At 40.1% G+C, this 16,423-nt stretch overlaps 1 protein-coding gene across 6 annotated transcripts in view; it reads right to left on the reverse strand.

Moving 5' to 3' along the window:
- Positions 1–11,625: 11,625 nt before the first annotated feature.
- Positions 11,626–16,423, reverse strand: part of BBS9 (Bardet-Biedl syndrome 9) — a 282,244-nt gene continuing 277,446 nt past the window's right edge. For 4 of the 6 annotated variants that reach the window (XM_063406699.1, XM_063406751.1, XM_063406725.1 and 1 more), the window contains one exon: positions 11,626–15,337. In XM_063406699.1, the coding sequence (XP_063262769.1) occupies positions 15,209–15,337 (129 nt within the window). In that variant the 3' untranslated portion in view covers positions 11,626–15,208. The remainder of the gene's footprint in view (positions 15,338–16,423) is intronic. The other 2 variants (XM_063406718.1, XM_063406732.1) reach the window with 2 other exon arrangements.

Consider the following 16,423-nt stretch of genomic DNA (forward strand, 5'->3'; position numbering starts at 1 on the left):
AGCCTGGGAGGGAAATACGCCATCTTAATCCTCCCCCACCTTAGTCTCACCCACTCAGTGCTACAGGTTTTGGCTTTTTATCTCTCCCTTACCCACTCTCCCAAGCCTGCCTTATCAGGGATCAACATCCTTTTGTTGTAATGTTGTGTTAAGTTTCAAGGTAGGTTGGTTATTTTTTTTTCCTTTTGTATCCCTCTTGGAAGAGGTACTTATTTTTCCAAGCAGCATTCAAAGCTGTGGTCATTTTAGCAAAATCACAGGGTCACACTGAAAAACAGTGTCCTGCTATCAGATACATACAGAGATTTTTGTGGTATGCCAGCAGTTAAAACAGAAGTCATGTCATCAAACCACTTACCTCTTTTGTATAAGCATTGCATGGTATCAGTTGTTACTGAAAGGATACGTTCATTAGTTCTATTTAGTGGTCGCCTTGGCTCATCCAGCTGATGGAGCGGTAGCTGTTCACAATTACCACTTTGTGCGTAGCTCAGTTCCTTCTCCAGGGATGCTTTCCCAGTAGTCAGCCATAAAAGAATGTCATACTTTACCTGGTCACCCAGTACCCACCCTAAAAAAAACCCAAAGCTTTATGGTTAACAACGGCGACAGTGAAGAAGACAGTGATCACATTCACATTTCCCTTCATGATTTTTACTGGCAAGTCAAAATCATTAGGAGGCCCATTCTTCATGGGCTAGGGAATTCTTCCAGGAGTGACAGAAAGCAACAACGAATCATTAGAATTAGCATGTGAGGTTTCTCTGTTGTGTTTTGCTTTTTCTTTTGGGAAGTCACTTTTCTAGGTCTTGGATATAGGTTGTCCTAGGGTTTCCCTACAATGCAAGAAAGAGTGCAATAAACATGCTACATGTACATGAACACTGCGAGTGTCCCTGCTTTTATTGCTGTTATGTTGTTATACATTATTTTAACACAGTTTCTTTGTGTTTATCAGACTCTCAGCATAAAGGAAAAAATATGACCCAGATATACACTGTATTGAAGGCTCTGTAAATTGGCACAACTTGCTGTTTCCAGTTCTGGCTTGCTAAACAACTATGCATTTACAAGGTACTGAAGGTGGTTTGCATATCTGATCAAGCTTACACATTTCTATTGGTATTAACAACTTACAAAAGATAAGGGACTCTCGATCCAGTAACTTATACCATCAAAACAAAGGTCAGGGCGAACACACTTGCTGTAGTTGGAGGCATGGGTCTGATAAGCTTCAGCTCCGAAAATTCCTGCAGAGAGCCCTGTAATTTGGGAAAGTGTTTTACTATCATGGTGCATCAGCACACAGCAATTGAGAAGCTCAATAGTAACTCACAGGATTGTGATGAAGACAGGGCACTCTCCTGCAGGAGATCAGCTGGGAGTTGGCATTCATTCCTCAGTACTGAGTGGGCTGCAGCCTTTGAAATGCTTTTGCATCTCCATTCATTTCAGTGCTTAATCCTGTTTTAAAGTTAAGAGCATCTGCCAGTGTGGGCAAACGGTATTTCTTGGACAGCCACTTCTTCTCTAGACCTCGAGAGTGGCCTGATTATGTCAAAGAGGTGCTTCTGACAAAGCTCCCCTTCTGCAAAATATTCAGAAAACTTAAATGGATGCAAGCAAGGTCTGGAGACCACACCAAGAGGTTTTAAACTGTAACAGGGTTAAAAATCACATATGGTCAAAGTCTTTAAATAAAAGCGAAGTACAAAAAGTATCTAAAATTTACAGTGAGACTTACTTGCATAAATGTTTATAAATTTTATCAAACAACTCATAATTTTGACAGTTTTCCATAAACCCCTGGAACATGCAAAGCATTTAATTTATTTGTGGCAAGATAAAGATAATGAGCAGCCTTTTAAAAGTTTATTAACATAAAATGTCCTGGCACAGTCATACTTAAATACTTCTATTGTTTAAATTATATTTTCTAAGAACTCCAAAAACAAAACTTACAAAAGGGAGCTTCTGATTGCAAAAGCATTCAAAATTATCCTCATCATGTGTATTCATAGAAAAGCAAACCAACCAAACAGCATAAACTAAACTGGATACAAACACCAGCCATACCTCGAACTGAAAAATGCTTGTGTGTAGCAAAAAAATATGGCTCCAATATGTACACAATAGACTGCTGTAATAGTCCATATCAAATATTCTAAAACAACAACAAAAGAAGTAAATTACTGCAGAAATGCTGGGGCCATCCTAATGATGGGATTCTCAGCAGAAGCTGTTCCAGAGGCCACAGGCCAAGCAAACAGAGAAAAGCAGTGTATGCTGGTACTCCTTTCTGTTATTTCACTGCTGTAAATAACTTGCCTTCCAGAGATAATAAAAATTATTCTGTGTGAGTTATGTGGGTTTCTGGTACATTTACCCCTGAACATCTGCTGTGTCTGATAAAGGATAAGAGCTAATGAAATCACATGAAGAGTGGCACACATGAAGTACTGCTTTGTTTTCAGTGTGTGAGACAAACGAAACCCTGCATTTTGCCTGCCTGTTCTACTACCTGATGAGTGCAACAGACAAGAAGTACTCAAAAAAATCCTCGATAAAATGGAAGATTGATTGATTAATTGATTGATTGCAGATGACAATGGACCCTGTCTGTACTAGAGTGGTTCTTTATCCCACCCTCTGTCCCTGCAAAAGGCAAAATACGTTTCTTGTGACAGAAGACTGTTCCATCCAGCCAGGATCCAGTTGAGAAGCAGCTGCCTCTACCCAGCACAGAAAGGCAAAGGCTTGCATTTTTGCTAGAAGACAAGTCTCCACGGCATGCATGCTGTAAGATCATCACTTCACCTACTAAAGCCTGTACCCAGTGAGCTCGTTCCTCTTCCTGCTGATCTCTTTTCACAGCAGAATTTCTCCCAGGACTAGTTTTTTTTTTTTCCTTTTGAACGACAACCAAACGCTTAAAAGCTCAGAGGTGGGCTTTGAGGAACGAGGTACATCGAGCCGGAGCCTCTGTCCTCCCCCGGGTGAGCGCGGGGAGGCTCAGGCTGCTCGGAGCGCGGCCGGGCGCAGTGCGGCGCAATGCCGGCAGGCGGCGCCGCTGCGAGCGCCGGGCGGGACGAGCCGCTCCCACGGCGATCCCGAGCGGCGCCATCCCTGCCGCACCACGGCTGGCTACCGCGGCTGGCTACCGGGGCTGGCTACCGCGGCTGGCTACCGGGGCTGGGTACCGCGGCTGGCTACCGCGGCTGGGTACCGCGGCTGGGTACCGGGGCTGGGTACCGCGCCTGGGTACCGCGCCTGGGTACCGCGGCTGGCTACCGGGGCTGGGTACCGCGCCTGGGTACCGCGGCTGGCTACCGGGGCTGGGTACCGCGCCTGGGTACCGCGGCTGGCTACCGGGGCTGGCTACCGCATCGGCCAGGGGCTCTCTTGGTTTGTCCTCAGAACGGGGCTGTTCACTCTTCTGGCTCTGTCTGCACAGAACATTCGGCTTTTGCCGTCCCTGCAATTAGTACAACACGCCTTATTTTATTTGGAAACAAAAGAGTTTTACAAAGAACCCCTGTTTATTGTTATTTTCCAAATACAAAGCCTAATCAATTTACTGATTACCATTTATCTTTAGTATATCGGCCATACAACATTATGGCTGGTGCAGGTATGAAATCCTCCTTAACCTTTCTTCTTGGCTTGTGATTTAAGTGAAGCACACTCAATTAAACACTAATACCTGGTCCGTCCTGCTGACTGACTGTACCACACATACAGAAAGCAATGATCCCACAATCATGAGCAGCCTTGTAAAGCTCCATCGGTCAGGATATGTTCAAATAATGCACCTGAGCAAACTGGGGTAATCCCGCAATGATCTGCTGAAATTTCTGCAAGTTATGCGGTTTCATAGTGAGTAACATAACCATTACTAAAGAAGCAATACTTCAAGATTTAGTGATTATACTGACCTGCCCACCACTGGCTTAATTAAACCCTGGATACTGTGCATATGCTAATTTCAGTAGATGTGTGTACACACACACACACAAAAAGGCAGAAATGAGAAAGTATAGTAGCGAGAAAGCAGAAATTCATTAAAAATGCATTTCACTTTGCTACTGATTTACCCAGGTCAGATTAATCTCAGACCTTCACCAAAAAGAAAACACAGAGCCACTCAGGCAAGAGAAAAAAATGTACTTCCAGAAGGCAGTGTAATTCATCTACCTGCCTCTCAGCTATCTAAGGTTCTTTCAAGAGATGAGAGCAACATTAAACCTGCCAGAGGTGGGCTTTCGGTGTCATTACACAAATCTGCAGGGAGTTTTTGCCAAATCCCTGAGTTGTCTGACAGTAGCATACCTCCAAATACATCATTTAGAAGCATGAGGTGAACAGAGACAGGGAATAGTATTTACTTTGGGAAAGTATCAGTCACATGTCTTGTATATATTAGCAGGTTAAACCCAGGAGAAGCAGCTGAATTACTTGTGACCAAAGAAAACAATTAATCAACAGTTTTAAGGCTTCACAGAATTTTAAATATGTATTTATATGTGGTGTAAACTATTTATTTTAGGTATCTTTAAACCTGGACTCTGAAGTCTCAAGTTGTCAGCTGGCAGGTCTTCCAAGATAAAAACATCTTCTGAGAGGTTGTTTGGTGATAAACTATTTTCAGACAGAACAGAATTTGTGGCTTAGGGGATCTGGAGTTTTAATTAAGCTAACTTGAAAAACAACACTGAGCTGCCTCTTTACTAAGTTACTTAAAATTCTAATCAGTTTTAATATTGTTAAATATTATTTTAATATTGATCAAATTATCTTTATTATTCTTATGTTTGGATTAAATTAAAGTCTGTCTATATGGCTGTAGGATAGCTTGTATCAGTATGGAAGTCAGATAATAAATAAGACAGCAAATTAGCAAATTAAACAGAGAAAATTATGGTGCTGAAAGTATTTTGGAAGCTGCTCACCATGCTAATAGACCACATAGTTTAGACCTTTTCCCTGGAAACATTCACACATGAGAGTAGTCCCAAAGAGGTCAGTGTGAATAATGGGCAGAAGGTCGTCTCCTGCAGGCACTTGTTGCAGCAGGTGTCCAGAGGGAGCCAAGATAACCCCCTTCAAAAGTGGGGTGCCTCCAGCATTAGGCTGTCCCTGTGTTCAAGGTTCACTTTGTGTTGGATGGCCCAAGAAATGGGTCTCTTCTTCCCTGGGAGCTGCACCTGCTGAAGTCACTATGAGTAGAAGTTTGGGCTCATAACCTTCTAAAAGTGGCAGCAGTGAGTGCTGTGCAGCCAGCCAGCCACAGCTCTAGCCTGAGGATACTTGTTCATGGTCCAGAAGCTACTGAGGACTCTCCACCCCATTAGTTATCCCTCACATTCCAGCTGGCAACAGACCTAAAATAGTCCACAAACTCAGCTAAGCAGCTGTTTGCGCCTAGGGTCTCCAGGCTTCCCTGGGACAATATGGTGTCATGGCAACTATACAGAAAGAAACCCAAAAGTCCAGCTGGAGCCCTCTGGAAAGAAAGATGTGCAATGGCTCCATGCTTACAGACTACACCATGCAAGCTGCATGACTGGCTGCCCACTGGCATCTCTTGGATGGCTTGAGTGGGACATCTGTAAGATGGAGAATCCCAACCTTTATCTAGAGATCACCCAGGATGGCATTTCTAAACTTTAACAAAAACTTTCTAAGATGGATTCATTTTGAAGTAGGTGTTTACTTTCATAAATGCTCCTATGAAGAAAGAAAAATATCAAATAACAAATTACAGAATGGAGGGTTTCTCTGTCCCACAGTAGAGCTGCTTTCAATGGCTGCTGTGCCAGTAGTAATGAAAACAACTGGACTTCTTAAAAAACCATTTCTGTGCATCTGCATTTTAAAAAAATCAACCTCGTGATCCAAATGATGATGACGTCTCATCTGAGCATTTCACAAAATGACAATGCTGACCATCTATTAGAGAAAGTAATTCAGAGAGCACCAGCCAGGCTCACAACGGTTCCACGCTTTGCTTTTGGACCCACTCCAGCTGAACGAATAGACAGCACATTTCCCAAAATACAGGAATATTGCTGCCATGAAGCACACTGAGAACAACAATCAAGCCTCAGCTTTGTAATGATAGGATTTCAAAAAAATGGCCATTTAATTTAAAATAGTCTGTGGTTTGTAAAGCTGTTTCTGCAGAGCACACAGAGGATAAAATGCACATGCTTTCACAGGCTTTCAGCTGCTGGCCCAAGTGCAAAGAAAGATTAAGGCAAGACAGTTTGATTTTACATGATGCAAACTAGAAGAATCAGGAAGAAAAGATGACTCTGAAAACTCTACTTTGTTTTGTCCTAGAAGAGGGATAATGCAAACTAAGTATTTTTTTTACAGCTAGCACGATCCAGCCAGATTGCAAAGGTATGAGCATGAGAGCAGCCAAACAATAGCTCTATTATCCCACAACCAATTTCTTCAAATCTGGAGTTCCCACACTGAGCCACAGGCCTTTCGTTTAATTAAAAAATGAGAGCAATCCAAAAAATTATTGGTTAGTTTTTGCAGGCCTTAGCAAGGGAAAGGACAGAGACTGAACACAGCCTAGCAGAGTGTGATACAATAACCCTACAATATTCCCATGGGCACACAGTGAAGATGAAGAGAGGTGTGGAAAACTGTAAGGAGAAGCAAAAAACTCTAATACCAGCTTATGAGTATTTTCTAAGCACCACTCTTATACTCTATACTCTGTGGTATAATTTACAATGGGTGGAAAATACATAAAAGGGAGCCAGAATACACCTCTGACATGAACCAGGTGAAGGCACAGAGCTGCAGGAATCTGTGGTGAGTTTTAAGGGATGCTGGCCCAACCTCTGCTGGAGTTGTGTGCTGGAGCAGGAGACTTACCCTTGAGATGTAAAATTGCTTCGTAAAACCCGTTTCCTGCTCTGTTCAGGAGCACAGAGGAGCCTGTGCAGATGTGGGGAAGGGGAAGAAGGGCTACTGCACAGCTCTGGGGCTGCACAGGGACACTGTCTGGGCCTCGACTGAACCCAGATTCGGTTTGTCCTTGCTCAGAATAAAACCCACACTCTGTTCACCACAGAAGCCACATGACTAACAGTCTAGCCTCCAGCAACGATGAAGTAGGCGCAAAAAATTAGGAAGAAGAGTGTTCCTTTTGCTTATACCCTATGGCTGGGGTTTTTTTCTGAACGAAAATGTCCCCTGGCCACATTGGTGAGTAAGTTTACCATTTTGGGAGCTGCTCCACCACACCCGTGGGATGGTGAATCAGGGAGAGTTATACAACTTTGCTATTTATGGGAAGTTTCACCCACTTACCTCTGCTGTGCTGCTCTCTGCTTGCAGTTGTGCACAACCAGTTTTGAAGGAAGGGTAGCCAGGAGTAAAAATGTTATGGAGAAGGAATAATTTGTCTTTGAACTTGGTGAATAAAACTTCACAGTAGTGAGGGCAATCACCCTAAGATTGAGACCCCTAAGAAATCACCCCTAAGAAAGAGACAAATGAATTTCAAATCAGAAGTCAACCTGGAAATGATTTGGTAAGGAACCCCTGTACAAAAAGTCACAGTGCATGCGGATTTCCATAAATGTTATGGCAAAGCCTCCCCCAGCTCTACTGCAGCAACCCAAGTAAACAAATATACAGGTAAATTCCTGAATTCACTACCTAGCTCAGCCCCCAAGATATGGACACACTCATTGGTTTGAGATCTAAGAAGTCTAATTCAGCTAAACACTTCAGGGTTCAGATTAGTGTTCAGGGTATCTCTAAGCGACAGTGAAGTGGAAGAGCATCTGTATAAGTTGTTTTTCTGGCCAGTGCAATGAACAAGTAGGACCAGACTGTGTTTTTGTGCAATCAAATTGTCAAGCTGAAGGTGGGGAGCTCACCAGGCTTAGCATCTCTCAGCATTCTGTAAACTGGAAGCCAAAAACCAGTGGCTAGGCTTGAAAAAGTTGATCTTGGTGAGCAGCAAGAAAGGTTAAAATGCACGAAACTCTGTTAGTCATTGGGATTTATTTGCTCAGTTCTAATTTTAACTTTGGTTAGCCCAATAAAAGGTATCACATCACCGTCTGGGTAGCTGTCGTACAAAAAACAATGCAGCTACCAACTTTCTCCATTGGATGACATACTTGGGCAGTAGCCCTTTAAAAAAAAGCATCAGCTTCTTCAGCACACATTTGGTTTTCCATTCATTATTTTCCTGATGGTGAAAGCAATGTTATTCATCCCAGGCAAGAATAGATACATAGTATTTCAAAAGTTTAACCAAAACACACCGTTTGCTGCAAGTTTTCCTTCTTTCAGGATTTTTAAAACACACTTACAAAGTGGCTGCTGGGCAAAATCATCAATTTACAGTCAGTGGAATTTGGTAGGAAAAAAGGCAAAAGGAAAAAGAAATGAATGACAGGATTCAAAGAGCTGACTGCTACCTACAAAAATGCAGATGATGAGAAGAAGGACTAAAAGCAAAGACTCCTCTTGCCATGAAATGAGCTAATAAATGTTAAACATGGAATGAGTTTTTTATAAAAGAAGAGACAAAAATAGGAAAAAAATCACCATTTCTCTGTGGCAGCTGGCATGAGAACATTTGGACACGATTCTGCTGGGAATCCAGATCTTTGGGTCTCCTCTTCCTCCTCCCATGCCTTCTAAGTAGCCATCAGAAGGGACAAACCTCTACATTTGAAATACTGTTGGCCGGAACAATGGGGGAAATGCTCCCCTCACAAGTCACACTCCTCCTGACTGCTTTTGAGCCTTGCACCCTGAAATAGGCAGTCCAGTGTCATGACGAAAGGATCATGTCGTACCACCATGAAATATCCAGTTAATGCTGGAACAGGGCGTTCAAATACACTGCCAAGAGAAATTCTCTTTGTTTCTACTGGACCAGAAGCAATCACACCATATTAACCGAGCTGTATTCTTACAAGTTCATAGGCCTTCACTGCTCAAATGGAAGGAAGACACTACACATCCAGGCAGCTGGAAAAAGCAATTTCTGTTACATATGCAGTAACTTGACTGTTCTCCAATATTTATGGATCTTGACTTCATTATGCCACCAGGAGAAAAAAAAAAAAAAGTACCATGATCCCCTTTATGTCTCTTGTAATTGAATCCAACCGTGATTATAAAATATTGTGAGCATTTGAAATAACAATTAATTACTAACTGCTCACTTCATAATGAATTGGAGTATCATCTGCTATAGACCAACTTTCTTCATACATTCTCTAACACTTCCAAGATGCTGTGGAACTGATCCATCCTTTAAAATGAATGAAGTATTAAAATCAATAGAATAAAAACTCTTTTCTTTCTCAGAGAGACTGTAAACTTTGCAAACAGTCTCATTAGATTTCGCAGAGTAAGGAGGACTGGTCTCAGTCATCCTTGGATGGTTCCTAAGCTTGTCTAAGAATAGCACCTGTGCTACATTCATTAACAATGATGTCTCACTATAGTCAGAGGACTCTGGACCCTCAAATTTTTAAATAGTATGTGAAATTCAGGAAATAGTAATCATAACAGCAAAATCAATTTAGAAAAACCATCGCAACTTTTAACAATAAAAGACAGAGGGCCAAGCTTTGTGCTGATCAAGTTCATTCTTCCTAACAGAATGTGTCCTGGAAATACTTTCTTTCCACATTCTCTTGGTTGAGGAGAAGAGGAAGAGCATGCTGCTCATTGCTTGATTTGCTAAACTATTTAAGAGTGTTGCTATGATTGCTGAAAAGCTGCTATCATTATCCTAAGAGTGACTTCACCTATAAGTGGCTGAAGTAACATGAATAAAATGCTCTGGGGTTTTACTTTGCACGGGCCTATTTCACATGCAGCATCACTCTCTGCAGAGAAGCAATCATTTTAAGGGTGCAGCGTGGCAGCTATTTAATGAATACCCACTAGCTGAGCCTCAAGCATATTGTATTTTAAGAATAATACCTTCAGGAGAGACCCTCATAATTTATTACATGATCTAGCTAGGAGCTCAGTGGTGTTTATATGTCATCGTATTTTGACATGCAGCCCCCCCAGTAGGAGACTACGGATGCTCTACTGTCACAATCAATAGCAAAATACGCACTTAAATTTAAAAACAATAGATTTGGGCCTCTAATCAGGTTACAGTAATGATTCAGGATGGCTCACCTCTCTTCAAGATTTCAGGCCAGGCAGCAGCTTACACAATTGGAACAGCTTTTATCTTGTTTCTGCAGCTGAATATACTGTCAGTCTGCTGGAGCTGTGTGGAGGGAGAGCTATGATTGGCACTGATCATTCTCACTTAGGAAGCACTCCAAGTCTCTATTCTGCTTATAAAGATGAATGAAAGTAACACTGTTATCACATTGTTCTAGAGCTTTAACTGGTTTTGCAAAAAATAATTTCCCAAAGGAACATTTTTTGATGATAGTGTGATGTTACAGTGGTGCTAGCAAACAAATGAACAATACAACATCTTGATGTTATATCAAATGGAAAACACTCCCATCAGAGTTAACATCAATTTACATGGTGTAGCCTGAGGGTGGGGATCGCTTCCAGGGCTTCTGCTAACTTTCATGATTTTTTACCTGATATGTAACCAGGATTTTGCTCAAGCCTTTCATTTAAAGCGCAAGAATGGATACTGAAATCTTCAATACAGCAAGTTCATCTGCAAGCATGAATGCCTCTTACAGACATACTAAATCCAAAGACAGAGCAAATCATGCAAAAGTAACATCAACCTACAATAACTGCACATGAAAATAAATGGGTATTTTACTTCCTTTCATGATTGCAACAACATGAAACTTGAGAAATACCACAGTGCTTTAAAATAACAATTATATTTATTTAAATCTATGTTCATGTTGCATTTGTTCGTACTCTTTGTTATGGCAGATGTAAAGATAGAGCAGTCAGGACATGTCAGAGAAGACCAGGTCAATTCAATTAGCTGGGTTGTGCTTCCACTCTATAATTAACTACAGCATTTGCCATACATTTAATGCAAACAGAAGTGCAAAGTATCTCTGCTGTGATCTGCTGGTCTCCTGGAAAAAACACACTCCCCCAGGTTAGCAGCTTGTATGCAGCAAACAACCAGCTGTCTTGCAAATGAGGATAGAAACAATCCTTCCCAATACTATTGACTATTATAAGAATTTACAAGACAGGGAACAAAAAAAATAGAGAGGAGGTTCAAGACTTTAAAGTAAATGTTTTCAGTGCTTATATAAATAACAAACTCGTGTTGAACTTGGTCTAGCTAGAGTATTAGGACAAATTCTCATTGAAACATCGCATTCATAACCACTTCCTGCTTGGATGAACTTTGTTAATTATAAGCCCGGTCCTGTGGGCATGTGCCCTCAACAAGATCAAGGCTCATGAAGCAGCATAATGCTGTGCAAACTTTACCTTTGAGCTGCAAAGGAGCTAAGTCACCTGCAAACAGCACATGAAGATACCACACAAATACCAGAGCAACCTCATGCTATAAAGGAGTAAATGAAGAAAGCACCAAGATGTGAAGGGGTGACAGCAAACAAAGCTGTGGGAAACTCAAGGTTAATTTAAATGAAGAAGTGACACAGAAGCTTGGTTTCAGGAGTATGTCATATATTTTACAGTACTTTTGCACCTGTTTGGGTTTTTTTTATTAGATTATTTATAAACAGAAGATGCTGATAAGAAGGAAAGATACTAATTCAATATGATGCATACCCTGTAATTTCTTTTTATTTTTTTTCCAGTGCTGGAAGAACTTCACATAGAAATACAATCTCTGCTCAACAAATTTCAGTTTATGGCAGTAAATTACTCTTTATAAGCAATACAAGAATATCAAAACCTATCTCTAATTCTCTCTGTACAGTAAATGCTGAAGAAGAGAAAATAACAAGACATTAAAAAGCAAGCCCAACCCCTTGAAAGCAAAGAAATGTTGTTTTTCTGTGTCACAGTTGAATAATAGTTTGACAGAAGAATGAATCTGGGGCTGGAAACAACAGTCTTAGTTTGAACTCAGCATTGTGTACAAAGCCCAAAAGATGAGCAGCGTCCAGATCTCCAGATTTTGGTCCTCAAAGTAGTAATTGTTTTAATCTGTTTCTAAAATGCAATGCCAGAAAAAATTAAAGAAAAGCCATTGGACAACAATATTCTGAAAATAAACTTCTACCAAGAAAATAAACTTTAGAAGTATTTACCTGTTTAACAGAAAAATATATGCTTCATGTTAGGACTTATTTTAGAAAGTGTATTGCAAAGTTCTAGATAATAAAGATGCCATGACTCACAGCATTATTTTCAAAATGTCACAAAATTCCTTTTAGATTTATTTCCAATAAAATTGTAATTTAAAATTAATTTTAGTCTGTGAGCCATTTAACCATATAAAATCCTACTCAGATAGCTAAACGTGCAGATAGGCTGCATATTTAAGCTGACCAGAAGAGCAGACTAGGTACTACTCTAAAATCCTGTTCAGAACAGTTTGACTGGCCACCAGTGCCTCTCTCAGCCTCAGAAACATTGCTGATGAGAACCAAACATATGGTTCCCCCAAACTAGCAATGTTTCCTTACATTCCTTACACTTCTCTAGCTTCCAAACTTCCTGTAATTGGTCTGATTTTTTTCCAGTCAAAAAGAACTTTCTTTAAAATTCAAACTACATTTGAGAACTGCTAAGAATTACTTTACAATATTTCCTCTTAGGCTGCTGCACAAATGACTACATTTCAATTACTTCCTTCCTCTGAATTAGATGGACTATTTGGCATTGGGGGAAAATAAGTAATTTTTATTCAATGCAACTTTTAAATCTTGATGGTACTATCAAATACTGCAATTTAGCACAATATACAAAGAGGTCATACTTTACTACTATAGACCGTTCTACCTTTCTTCCTTTCCCCCTCCTCTTTATTACCAGCATATTTTCTCCTTTTTGTAAAACTATTCTCATGAGACCTTATTTTGCAAAGCATGGAGCAGAAAAGGCAAATAAGAGTGCTTCTGAGCATTACATCTTAAAATGACAGAAAATAACTTAAATAAGAGTGGATGATATAATTGACCTGAGTGCCTACTTGTCATTTACCCTAAAGTCCCAATGAAGCCAGGCAGCTCTGAGCACTGGGATCACATTCAATAATGGGAATCATGACAGAGTAATATATTTCACAGAAGTCTCAGAGCAGCCTACTTTCCAACTATATTATATGCCTATAATTTAGGATTCTTCGGTCCAGGATTCTACACCATTATGGTATGGGCTTTCTGTAGTAACTGCGCTTGATTTTTCTAGATTCCCTAGAAGCTGCTGACAAGAGGACAAAAGAAGACTTGAGATCTATAGTTAACGTTTAAGCCTAATAGCTACAGTAATTGATTAGTTCTCCATGGATTTTCTTTGGTCACTGAGGTGTGTACAGAGACTACAGGAGATTATTTTATTGTGTAATTTTCACAGCGCAGCAGGGTACCTTGACAATGGGTTGGATACCACCCTCCTGACAAAAACCATGGGGGAGGGATCAGAGCAAAAAAACCCCAGAGAGCAGAATCACTCCATAACAAGCAGGGGGTAGGATTTTCCCTTCCTGGGAAAGAAGCAAGATTTCTGGCCCCACAACTTGTAGATAAATCTGAGGTCTCCTGGGGGACAGAGTAATTTTTGTTGGGAGTTACAGCTCACTTCAGCCCTGGAGGTATCAGAGGCCTTACCCAGTTCCTCGGCTACTGAGCTATTTAATAGCTAGCATGCTGAAAAAGACTTCTTGAAACAGCTATATCATGTACCGAGCCAGAGTAGGGCCAGAGGGCCTTTTGCATCTGCTGCTGCCAGCAGCAGATGCAAAAGGGCTGCAAAGCTGGATTTGTTTTAGGGGTGGGTGGATGGAAATTTGAAAGTAGACAGGGAGATGATAAAGGTTGATGTCTTAAGACATTCTGAAAAATAATGTCTCCTTATTATCCATAGATCAAGCTAGCATTGATCACAGCAACTGTTAAAACCTCTTTTGAAACATCACAAAAGTGAGTTGGAGGGACCTTTACTACAGCTAGAACAGGAGCTGGTGGACCCTTGTTGAGGGAACCAACGGGAGTGTGGGATGTGGAAATGGCTCATGCAATTGCATCTACCACAAAATAAACTGCAGCAATCAGTGCAGTATCTGCCATCCAAGAGACTGCAACTTATATTTTGGTATGAACTAGCAGCAGTTGTTCAAGTGCCTGTTTATACACTTGATCCAGGTCTCAGTTATTTTCAGTACCAAGTGTATTTTAGTAATATCTCAACTCACTCCCAGAAATCCAGACACAAACCTCACTCTTCCAATCTCTAGGCCTAGGTCCTCTCAAAGTTTGCCTCAGTTGTTGTGTGTTGAATTTCAGGCACCTTGCATGGGCCTGACCTCCTGAAGGCAAGTACTCAGCACTTTTTAAACACACAACACTCAAAGCACCCTCCAACTGGATTAATAAAAATTAAGGCACTCAAAAATTGGTAGTTACTTTTGAAAACCTTACCCATAACTAGAGCAGACTGGCTGACAAGAAAAGCAGAAATCACAGGTAACCATAAAAAGATCCATGTGTTGCTGTGCTCAAGGTACTTACAGTGTAAACTTTACTCCCATTCATAGCGGCATAGTTAATGGCAAAAGGGTTTGCCCTTTATGTCCAGTAACCATATTTTACTCTGTATCTCTAGAGAGCAGGAGTCTGTATAAGCAATGAGAGAGGGGAGAAAAGAGTTGATGGATTACCAGTTTTTCTCCTGGTGGTGAATTCAGCTGTCTGGAATCATGAATGTTAGTACAGGAGGAAACGAGATAGTTATCTTTTGTCAAAACTGTGATATAACAAATGTTAATATAATCTCAAAGGGAGGTGCAGTTCAGAATATCTTTTTTAAAAAAGACAAAACATATCCTGAAACAAAGGTTGCTTTTAACTATGTATAAACAGTCTTTGATCAATCAACTGAATCCTTAGAAAGGGATGATATATCGCAAAACACAACACCCCTACCACAGTTGGGTTAGTGCTTAAACTTTGCTCACAGAAAGGATGATAGCACTTGGCAGGGAAAACCAACCAAATTATTAGAGTGGAACGTTACTGTTTTTATATAAATTAGCACAGTTCTCTCCTTCTGGAAGCTGCAATCACCACAGAGTAAAATGGATTGGTACTGCTGCATTATAAACGCATCTGGCATCAGACAGAAATTTCTCCTGAGGGTTGTTGTCAGAGTTCACGGCTTTTTGTTTCCTCTGCTGCATCTTCAGACAGACCTGTAAAGCAAAAAGGAGATGCTTAAAAATTTAGTGCAGTTGACAACTACATGCACTATATTGTTGATTCTATCAGTTTGTGAAAGCCTTGTTATAGCTGGAGGAAACAATTTATTACATGCAAAATACTTATGATAAAAATGCTTACCTTGCAAATTCAAGCATGCACAAGTTTAGAAAATAAAAAAAAATAATGCAATAAAGGCAATTCCACATCAGCTTTTATATGTATCATGGACGATGACAGTTCAAACTACAAAATCATGGACTACTTTTGCATCAGAAAAAAATTTACAGAGAACAACTGGGCATATGATCTGAGACACAGCTACTCCAATTTACTTGCATTTATCCTGTCTCTTTTTCAGGGAAAAAAATTACAATACAAGCTCCAAAACAATAGAAAAATGAATACACACACTCATTAACAAGGATATACTTATTTCTATTTGTTTATGCTTATACATATATATATATATATATATATATATATATATATATATATATATATGACTATCAGCTTGGGCAAGAGGAAAATAACCAAACTCTTGTATTGACAATAACTTCTGCCTTAAGCCAAGAGAATTGAGTTTCCCATTTTCAAATATCATTTCAAGAGATTAATCAGTCTTGGATAGGATAATAATCTTTGCAATAATGAACCTGATGGAATTTGAAAAGGGGGTAGAGACACATAAAAAGTTGCTTCAAATATCTAGGGAGAATGAAAACAGTGGATAATCACACAAATTTGTACCCACACATACTTGAATGACTAAAATTATAAGTGGCTATTTCACCCAACAGTTTCCTATGTATGCACTCTTAGTTTAGGTTGAAAATTATTTAACTTAAATCCTTTTCTGATTAATTTAAGCAATCCAAAATAAATTGGCACCATATCCAAATGATATATGAGTAATAATAAAATAACACACAGATTTTACAAGATTTGTTTTGATATAGTTTTTTCCTTCTTCTCTGAAGAAGGCTGAAATCCCCCAGCACACAATGAAATGATCCAGCAGGTCAGCAGAAAAAAAATTTGAGCATCCCGTGTTCTAAACCAAAGCTGCCAGTCCCCTG

Source organism: Prinia subflava, chromosome 1 (assembly GCF_021018805.1).
Source record: "Prinia subflava isolate CZ2003 ecotype Zambia chromosome 1, Cam_Psub_1.2, whole genome shotgun sequence".
In the NCBI taxonomy this organism is placed as follows: domain Eukaryota; kingdom Metazoa; phylum Chordata; class Aves; order Passeriformes; family Cisticolidae; genus Prinia; species Prinia subflava.